This window comes from Pelecanus crispus, chromosome 5, assembly GCF_030463565.1.
Source record: "Pelecanus crispus isolate bPelCri1 chromosome 5, bPelCri1.pri, whole genome shotgun sequence".
NCBI lineage: Eukaryota > Metazoa > Chordata > Aves > Pelecaniformes > Pelecanidae > Pelecanus > Pelecanus crispus.
This window is the reverse complement of record NC_134647.1, coordinates 45,241,945-45,252,377: the sequence shown is the minus strand read 5'-3', so window position 1 is coordinate 45,252,377 and position 10,433 is coordinate 45,241,945. Positions and strand designations below refer to the sequence as shown.

The window sequence follows — 10,433 nt, the reverse complement described above, 5'->3', positions numbered from 1 at the left end:
ACGGGTGCCCTTCCCCTCCCGGGACAGGCTCTGGAGCAGAGAGCACTTCAAAGGCAGTCGCTGGCATGCACAGCACAGAGCCCAGCTCAGCAGTGATTGTGCAGTGCACCCCATCATTATGCTGGGCACAGGGGAGACCCGAAATCCCACGCTCTTGCTGCACGCAGCCAACCTGGACAGTATGAGGGAAAGATAAAGGCAGCCTTGCTCTACCCAGGTCTGTCTAGATGTGTAATACAACACAGGTTGGCAGCTTTCTCTTCTCAGATCACCAAACTGGTCTGAAAATGCACTTCACTCCATATCCCTTGAGGGAGGATATACCTGGGAAAAACCTTTAAAAGTGGATTTTTAGAAGAGGTTCAGCAGAAAGCAGACATTCTGCAGCACCACAGCAGCACTCCTCCCTGGCAGAGGCAGCTGTCCATGTGTTAAGATCAGCACTGAGATATCCTATGCAGGAAACACCCCTGTGGCCTCATGCAGCAGCTGCTATCTAAGACAAGTCAGAGGCCATGGCATCTGCAATGGCCCAGGTTCACGCAGACAAGGCCTCCTGCACGGTCTTCTCCACCCCAGCTGAGGATCTGGATTGCAGCTGCCCAGCAAGAGGGCTGTTGGGATGCAGCCGACAGAAACGCCCTAGTGTCCAGATGGGGAAGACATTGCGGTACGCTGTGTAACTGATGGCACACGACTTGTTGAATACCCCAGCAATATTCTCCTGAGAGAGAGACAGAGAGCAAGATGGTATGGGTGACAGGGGACCACAGTGTGTCCAGCATGCAGCGCTGAGCTCACTGCCTTCCTGAAGTCCCTCACCAAAAACCACCTGAGGCTTCCCTTCCAGGTAAGGGAAGGCTGCACAAGGCAATTGCTGCACAATGCCCAGGACATCTGCAACACCAGGGAACCCCCTGGAAAGACTAGAGGAAAGATGTACCTGAGGCCAGTCCCCATTTGGCAGCTGCTTGTCAATCAACACTTTGATGCCCCTTTCCAGCACGTCGATGTCAGGGTACCTGCAAAGCACGAGGGAGATGTGAGCACTCTTATACAAATGGTCTGTAAACCACCATCCATGTGCTTAGGGAACTCAACCACCTCCAGGCTGCCCCGAGCTTCTCCCAGGCATGCTGAGTGCTTTGGGAAGGCCCCTCACAAGCCTAGGACACCAGACATTATGAATACGACAACCTTTTCCCAGGCTGGAGGCCTGCGGTTGTGATACAGACAAACCTTTGCTTTGCACTGGCTCCCCCCTGCCCGGCATTATGAGCCTTGCTGGCCACTGCGCAGGCCGGTCCCTCATTGCAAGAAGCTTGTGACCGACGAGGTCACAAACAAAACACAGTTGGATGCATGGCCCACACCAGCCAGGCCCAGGGCCTGTGCCAGCCCTGCCACACAACCCAGCCTGCGTCTTCCATCTCACAGAGCGCTCAGAGCCAGGTGGTATCTGAATAGGTGAGGGCTGCTCCTACCTGACAGCCATGAGCCCCAGCAAGGCCCAGCATGTGTTGTGGATCTGTGACATGGCACTCTGCACATACGTGCGCTGCTCGCATGACTCAAAGTCCTCTCCCCACCCGCCATCTGCCATCTGCTTGGAGAGGAGGAACTGGCAGGCCTGGGCCACCTCTCGGCATGCAGCCCTGCAAGGATGGGGCAGAGAATCAGACAGGGCTGGGGACAAGGAGCGTTTGCACACCTATGTTTCTCAGCTGCAAACGAGCTGTGCTCTGCCCTGCCCATGGCTGGGGCTGCCCCAAGAGTTCAAGGCTCAGGCAGCAACTGCCCTGGTTGTATTGCAGGCACGGGGTTTGGGAGGAACAGTACCCGGGGCAGAAGAGCCCATGCGCAGCCAAGGCATCCACCCAGCCCCACCACTGAGTCTTGTCCGGGCCCAAGAGGCAGGTAGGGGTAGGGGAACCAGACAGCCCCTTCTCACCCATCGCGGTAGGTGTGCTGCATACTGGCGAATGCCTCCAGACCAAACCAGGTGCCATAGGTGAAACAAACCCCCCAGCTCCTAGGAGGAAGGGGAGGGCGGTACTGTCAGGGGTTCAAGGCCCCAGGTGGAGGCAGGCTGCGACACGGCCGTGTTCACAGCAAGAGCAGAGCCAGGCATAGAGCTGCAGCCTGCCTTCCCCTATGGCGCAACCATGCCCAGTCCCACCAGCACCTGCTCCCAGCTCACTCAGGCATCAGCAGACACTCTGGGACCAGAGGAGCTGGAGCCACCCTAGCCCCCAGGGGTTGTCCGGGTCTTGTGCAATGCATGAAGTGCCAGCTCCACCTGGGCTGGAGGGAGAGGAAAGGAGAGCAAAGCACAGGAGCTAGAGGAGGATCATCCCCTACTTGCCCTTCCCACAGATCCTGCCACCCAGGAATGCTTGCTGTCATGGTCCCTCTCACACTGGGGCAGCCAGGGAAAAACTGGGCACAGGGAACACTGCTTACCCTTCCCATGACCCATCGGCTCGCTGCATCTTGCGACAGAAGTCCAGGCCCTTCTGCAGAGTCTCTCTGGTCAGGAAAAAGACACCCACTTCAGAAGCAGCTCAAACTCAGTGGCTGCTTCATCAAGGGCATTCATCAGCCTCTCTGAGGCTTTGATGGGTCCCATTATTAGAGACTGCAAGAGGTAAGAGCATGCAGACAGGCAGCCACATTGTTCAGGATCTCAGAGTCAAATTGTGCACCAGTTGGGTGCTTTTCTGCCTCATGGCAGCATGCAAGCAGGGGACCCAGCCTACAACTCGCTGCAAGATCAAGGCAACTGCTAAGTCAGAGGCAGGCAGATCTCCACCAGTTTCCCTCAGCCTGATCCCGAACAGCCTATGTGCTGCTCCTTGAGAGAGACTGGGCCGCAGCCTCTTGAGCGGGGGCTCTAGTTTGGAGAAGTCACCAGCACCCCAGCTACGCACACACCAAGGGCCACCGCAGGGGCTGCTCCATGCCAATGCAGAGGTCCAGGCAAGACCCCTGACAAGGCTCAGCAGGGGCTGTGCCAACAGAGGCCATGGCAGGCAGCATGGGACATTGCAGCTTCTCTTCTCCCCTACCCGACTCTCATCTCAGCGCCTCACCTGATCTCTGGGGCTCTGTGCTCAGGGAACTTGTCATGGAAGTGTCTCAGTGCCTGCATGACAGCCGACGTGCACTCCACGTAGGTGTAGTCGATCATTATGTCACCTGCCAGCAGGTGAAGGATATCAGTGCAACAGCCCCTCCACTGGGGAGCCTCCGAGCTACACACTGCCAGCCTCTCCCTTGGACCCAGGGTACACTTATCCCTCAGAGGGACCTGTGGCAAAGCCAGGCACCCACTGGGCACAGTGAGGCCAGTCTACTGTGTCCCTTCACAGGGGACAGGATGACCTGCCCCACACAGCTCCCCTTACCAAACACCTCTGAGGGGTTCAGCAGCTCTAGTAAGTGGCCTCCTCGCTTGGTTTCATATGTGGCAAAGCCTCCATCCGAGTTCCTCATGCTCAGCAACTGGCCAGACAAGCAGAGAGAGGGTCTGGGACTGACAGGCCGTACCACCCCAGTCTGGCCCCAAGCCAGGTGTGAGGACAAAGTCACACCCACAAGTCCATGGGGTTGGCAGACCGCCCAGGTCCCAAACCACACTGACAGGCAGGTCCAATCTGGACCATCACATTACATTACGTCACATATGTAGCTCCATATCACAATAAATATGGTGTTGCCATACTAGGCCACAGGCCTTGTACTAGCTTAGTTATACCAGATCTAACAACTCATCAGGCCTTGACTTCTCTTATTTTAGCTCAGTTTAGCTGCCTGCATTTCCCTTGGCCCTAATTTTTGCAGTACTTACCACATTCACGGCATCAAAGAGGCGCTCAGGGGGGACAAGCTTGGCTATGAAGGGGCACTTCTCTTGCAGCAGCATAACTGACTTCAGTCCCTCTGCTGTGCAGTCTGCCACAATCCAGCCACAGTCTCGGGTGCTGAAGGGGAAGCCACCCTGGAAAGGGGTCAGGAGGGCTCAGCACCTTCCCCTGATCTGTTCTGTTCTTGTAAGGAGGATGGGTGCTGCCCCTTATTCCTGTCCCCTCTGCTCAAATCCCTGCCCTGTTCATGCATCTGTCAGAGACCAGTTCTAGCCATTGTACCTTGTTCATGTGGCGATAATATTTCTGGTATTCGGGTGGGTTCTCTGGGATCTGCAGAAGACAAGAAACAACTGAGGGCAGGCTGGAGGTGCCTGGCTGCAGGACTGTGGGCTGAAACCATTGCAGATGCAGAACTGTGTGGGACTAGGCACCACCTGTCCTTTACTAAGGGAGGTAGACAGAGGTCAGATCTGGAGCAGGGAGTGCTGAAGAGAAATCACATTTTGGCCTGGTTTCAGCAAGTGCTGCTAAAGTCCCCTCTTTGGGTGCTTTCCTGCCAGGAAGCCATCTGCTTTCAATGCTCCCATTGGCAGCACCATGAGCAAGACTTATGACAGCATCTGCACCAAGCTGCTGGTGAAGGCGACCCCCACCTTGAGTCACTGGCCTGGCCAGCAGGAGCTGAGCTCAGGCAGTCACTAGCCAGGGAGTCTGGGTTTCCCAGAAGGGTGCCTCAAATGTGTGGGCACCAGACAGGACAAAGGGCAAAGAAGCCTAAGATCTCAGTTTTCCAGCCTCTCTTATCCAAGGCAGCCAACTCAAAACATCCCTGGGCCTGGCCAAGGTCCTCTCCAGGCTCCAAAGATGGCTCCCAGCAACAGGGAGCAGAAAACAGGAGGCTGTCCCTAGGATTTTGCTAGTCCAGCCCTTCAGAAGAGCTCTTCAGAAGGCAACAGATGCATCCAACAGGCTCTGAGAAACAACCAAGTCTGCATAGCCAGCATGTGAGAGACACCAACAACTGGCTCCACTCACCTGGGTGAACCGGAGGAACTCATAGGCATTTTGGAGGCAGGATGTGAATTCAGACATCTTCTGGGCTTCTGCCTAGGAACAGAGGTCCACAGTCAGCAGTCAGCAAGGAGTTGAGGCCACCAAATGTGCCCCACAGGAAGAAGAGGATGTGCTGGGACTTGCTGACCTGCTGATCTAGGTGCCATTAATGCCTGGCCCTTCATATAGCCCCTTCTGTAGATTTGCATTCACACGTTGCTTACTTTTTCCATTACAAACCTCTACAGTGAGAACTGAACCAACAACTATTGCCAGCAACACTGAGATATTTGCATGATCAGGTTAGGGGCTTACCAGGGCAATCACACCACCCTCCAAAAAGCACGCATACCATAGCTGTCTCTGCCCGAATGCAGGAAAGCAGGAGACCTGCACACTGTCCCTGCCAAATGGCAATGCTCTGGGGCCAAGCAGAGCAAGGAGGAAGGGCCAGGGTTTTACCACAAGACTGCAGCAACTGGGAAGTCTAACCTGACCCATTCAGCCAGCACTGTGGCCTCCTGCTTCAGAAGCAGCTGGCAAAGATGGGCTGTACCAGCTGCGCTGGGCACCCTGCCTACCACAGCTGAGGTGGGCTCTGAGAAGACGTGTGGGCTCAGTGATATGACACAATGCCCAGAACTGGCACAGCAGAGGTCTGAGGGGATGCACAGTAGGAGCTGCTGGTATTCGGGGACACACCAGGAGAGACCATTTTCCCAAGGCAGCATATAGCGCTGAAGGGTGCATTACCTCCAAGAAGGCTTGGATGGCAAAGGCAGTATCCCAGAGCTGGGATCCATTTGTACCCTGGAAGAAAGCAGATAGTGAGGGCCAGGTGCTGGCAGCAGCCTGACCTAGCTGTGGGGAGCATATCCCTCCTGCATTACCCCTACTAGCTCCCTCCACCCTGTGTCTCAGTTTTATGTCACCCAGCATGATGGCTGATGTGCTGGCATAGAGGGAACAGATGCGGCAGCTCAGGGACAGCAAGGGGATAGGAAATGAGACAGCTGCTTCAACCTGCTCTCTGCACAGCCAAGACAGGAGAGGTGGCAAGCAACGAGGAGCAGAGGGTCAAAATGACTATGAGGGAAGCACAGCTCAGTCCACATGCAGTATCAGGGCCCTGTCTTTCTCCTTCCCTTCTCCCAGGACCTGTAAGGATGAAGGGGATGGAGGCCTAGAGCTGCCCCCTCAGCTCACAGCCACAGACAGGCAAACTAGCAGGACGGACATTACTCATTCCTGGCACAGCCAGGGGAAGTGGCAGTGAGACAAAGGCCATCAGGCACCAAAGGCGAGATGCCAGGAGCTCAGGCCGAGTGAACAAGCTATCCCATTATTCCATGGGCTGCCCCAGCACACCAGGGTCCCTCTCAGTCACAGCTGAACTCCTACAGCACTTCACCTGCATCTTCATGCCGTCGAGGCCCAGCCTGTGGGAGGAGAGAGCACAGTGCTGCAGCGCAGGCACAGCAGAGTGCCAGGAAGCAGGCTGGGAGCCACAGTGTGCTCCCTCCACAGGAATCCAAGCCCTACACTGTGCCAGGTGGGCCACGTTCAGCCCTTACCAGAGATAGTCGGGGATCCTGGAAACATGCTCCTGAAAAGCTGGGGAGTTCTTCCCATCCACGAACCAGCGAACCAGCATGTTGATCGTCTTGGAAATCTGTCAAGAGCACCACTGTCACTGCTCTGGATATAGCTTCTTCCAGACCCAGAGAAAGGTATCTCTCCCACCCAGCACAAAGCTGTCTAGAGGTGGTCCCAGGCTTAATCCCAACAGCTCCATCTGTGGCATCACTCAGCATAGCTGAGTTAGTGGGGCAGGTGCCATGAGATTACTCCATAGCTTCCTGTCAGATCATTTCCCTGGACCACAAGGAGAGGTACCCTTCACTAGGGCCACAGCTATCCCCATGCTCTCTGCATCTTCTGTGCCCTGTTAGCATTAAGCTCTGGAGCATTAGGAGCAGCAGAAGTTGTGCCTGAGTAAGATCTAGTGATTATGGTTACATGCCACAATTGCAAAGGGCTGCGGAGCTACTAGCTGGTCCCTAAAGCGCAAAGGGCAAGATTTTTAAAGGATCGACAGTAAGTGTCCTACCGGCCCAATGCTGATGCACTTGGTGAATCTGTCATCAGCTTTGATGTGGTCATACAGCTCTGTGATGGCTCGCTGCCGCAGGTGTGTGCTGTGGTGGGCTTCGTACACATTCATGATAGCTACAGAAGAAGAAAGGGACATGAAGTGAAAAACCCACCCCATGCAGCCAAATTCACTTGCTATGGCAGGTTGCACCACTGCTCACGTGATGACCAGTTGAAGGAAGCATGGGAACTGCTGTGCCAGAGTGGCCTGAGGACCTGGGCACAAGGCCCTGCTGTTCTCATGGAGGGAGAAGCCCAAGGATCACACAATCCATGTCTCCATCCCAGCTCCAGGGAATACACTGGTAGCTGGCAGTAGACCCTAAAGAGCCCCATGGTACAAGGCAGCTTCAGTTCCACCACCACCGGCTCACATGGCAAGGGCCCTTGCTCCCCAGACAACACCACACTCACCATAGGCAACCCCCAGCAGCCAGCTGTGTGGGGTGTACACATCACAGGCAGCCACATTGTTCCTCTGGGCTGGCCAGTCTATGCTGGCATAGTCTTGCACGTACAGCTCCTGGCACAAGACAACAAAGAGCATCAGCCTGGCAAGCTGGGAGCAAGCACCCAGAGGCGGCTTACTGCTGGAAGTTGGCTCCGCTGCCTGGACAGAGACTGTGCGGGTATAAAAGCTGTCACTTCGCAAGCCAGAGGCTGGCCTACAAGGACATGGCTGGCACAGCAGGTGGTCAGGGAGCCATGTATCTTTGTCCAGGAGCCCCACCAGGGTCAGCTCCTTACCTGCCGCAAGCTCCGTATAAGCTCGTCCTCTTCTGCTGACAGACGCCTAGCGTAACAGTAGCTCATGGGAAGGTAAACTTGGCGGCAGTGACACCAGAGCCGGGACGGGTGGGCTGGGAACCATGTAGGAAGCAGCCTGTTTACAACAGAAAGTGCTACTGTGAGGAACAAGGGCCAAGGGCAGCATGGAGATATGATGTGCTGACAGGGGGATGCCCAGAGTAGGGCATGCCTTTCCCTATCCCCTGTACTACGCGTGCTGCTGCTGGTACAGCTGCAGGAGAAAAGAAGAGAATATCCACATAGCCTGGCCCTGCTCAGATCCTCCCCAACAGGGCTGCTCCCTCCCCACTGGGGCCAGCAGACACTGCTCCTGGCCCAGCTGACCCAGGGCAGGCAGGGTCCTGAGCTCAGAGAGGAGGGAGGGGAGAAGTCAGTTCAGGGGCCCCTCTCTTCCCCACCTGACTTTGAAGGCAGAGGCCCAGACAGATGGTTAAGTGCATTTGATGACAAAGCACCAGCAGCCTTTGGTACTGTGCAGCCCCTGATTTCCCCCAGGGAAAACATCACACCCTTTCCCTCTCTGACACCCAGTGGCCCCGAGTAACTGGAGAGGCTACGAGTGAGGGTTAGAGCTTGCAGCCTTACATGTGGCTGTCCTGTCCTGCTACGGCCCAGTTCTGGCTGGCCACAAGGGCCGAAGATACTGGTGGAAGGCACGGAGCGCAAGGATGTACTGGCAACCCCATGGGTAAAGCTAACAGGGCTGAGATCTGGCAAGTCCCTTCGGCACAGTGTTCGGTGCTGTCCACCCACTGGCTGGTCTTGCTGCTGGTCTCCCAGCTGACGAGCAGCCTGAGCACCCTCAGTTCCAAGCCATAGCTAGAGTTATCCCAGCAAACACCAGTGCCTGGGGGAGCTCTGGGTCGAGGCTGGTGGCAGGACTGACAATACCCCCTACCTCAACATCGAGGGTGACACATACCACATCTCTGGGAGAAGTGTGTTCATTCCCTCCCAGCTGTAAACATTCAAGACAGCCAGCCAAAACTTCCCCCAGGAAGGGATTCCCACAGCACCTCCTGCAGAGAGTGATAACAGTTTTCAGGGTTAACACAACCATGCCAACTCCCTGCTTTCTTCCCCATCGCAGGGTCCACTTCTCCCATGTTTGAGAGCATGCCACTCAGGCTGTGACATGTCCCAACAAAGGGCAAGGAGGCAATGGTACAAAAACATAACACACTTTCCCATCATTCATTGAAAATGCAGGTGCCATCAAGGGCAAGCAAGAGCAACAGTTTCTCCACTACCTGGCAGCCCCCCATGTTTCATGCAGCCCTTGGGTCTGGCCAGACACCTCACCAGTGTACCAGCCCCACGGCTGCTGTGCTGGGCACAGCAGAGCTGACCTTTGCTGTGCAGGTTGACACGGGCCCGCACAATGTCAGGGTCGTCTGGTCCAAGCCCCAGGATCCTCAGGGCTATGTAATTGAGTGCTGTGCCAAACACTGTTGATTTGTCTTCCACATGCCTATCACGTGCATACACAGAGACAGCATAGCCATTAGCCAGCTATTAGCATTAGCCAGACACAACACGCTGCAGAGGGCTGTCTTTGTCAGGGCAAAGTGGGATGCCAGGGGTGATTGTGGAAAAGGGGAGACCCACCTAACCCAGAGAGAAACATTGCTCTGCACCACCCTGTCACACATGATGCTTTGGGATATAGCGCCACAGAGGAGATGCAGCCAGACTTGATCCAGCCATTTCTGAGGCAAAAGGTGTACCTGGAGTGCTACACAGGCAAGTCCAACCACCCAGAGGTATCACAGTTGCTGAGTTGCTCCCTAAGCCTGGGCAGATTTGACAGCAGCTCCAAGTGCTGGACCTTGGAGGTGCCATCACTAGAAGAAGTATCTTTGCTACTCACAGGCCCCAGCCTCCATCCGGGAGCTGCACGGAGCGCAGGTAGCGCACCATCTCTTTCCGAAACCCCTCTGGCAGCTGGATCTTGACAGTGTGGCATGTGATGAGGAGACCTGGAAGATCAGACAGGCTGGCTTTTATACAAAGCCAAGTGCAATACATTCAGACCTCTCAGGGAAGGTGCCCCGCGAGGCCTACCTGGCAGGAGGAAGAGGGGTCCGCCGTAGTCGCCCGCCCAGTGCCCGTCCTCGGCCTGCAGGGCGGCGTAGAACCGCATGCCCTTGCGGGCAGCCTCCCGCGCCGTGCTGGCCGCCGGCAAGGGCCGCAGCGCCTCGCCCTGCGGGGACACAGCGCCTCAGCCGGGGGTGCCCCTCGGCCCGGGCCCTACCGCCCGGCCCCGCCCCGGCCCCCCGCCCCACACCGTGTCCAGGCCGAGGCTGTGCTCCTCCAGCGCCGTCTGCGCCCGCCGCGATTCGCCGCCCGCCTCGCCGTCGTCGCCATCGCCGTCGCCCAGGTAGCGCCAGCGCTGCCGGCCGCCTTCGCAGCGTAGCCGCCAGGCGGGCAGCGCTGTGGCTGCCGCCGAGCGCCACGGGCCGCCGCGCCGCCGCACCGCCCTGCCGGAGACGGGCACCGTTAGCCGCGGCCGCCACCCCCGCTCCGCGCTGTCGGCTCCCCTCCGCC

The 10,433-nt window shown here is 56.7% G+C and overlaps 1 protein-coding gene across 1 annotated transcript; it reads right to left on the bottom strand.

The window, feature by feature from the left end:
• Positions 1-538: 538 nt before the first annotated feature.
• On the bottom strand, positions 539-10,044 carry LSS (lanosterol synthase). The gene is made up of 20 exons (XM_075710636.1): positions 9,951-10,044; positions 9,757-9,865; positions 9,236-9,357; positions 8,809-8,905; positions 7,824-7,959; positions 7,491-7,599; positions 7,033-7,151; positions 6,497-6,594; positions 6,334-6,361; positions 5,676-5,732; positions 4,905-4,976; positions 4,149-4,199; positions 3,851-4,000; positions 3,408-3,504; positions 3,093-3,198; positions 2,464-2,529; positions 1,952-2,032; positions 1,485-1,655; positions 944-1,022; positions 539-724 (listed from the first exon to the last, which is right to left on the bottom strand). The coding sequence occupies exons 1-20, from the start codon at positions 10,027-10,029 to the stop codon at positions 539-541; spliced, it is 2,013 nt and encodes a 670-aa protein (XP_075566751.1). The 5' UTR covers positions 10,030-10,044.
• Positions 10,045-10,433: the final 389 nt, after the last annotated feature.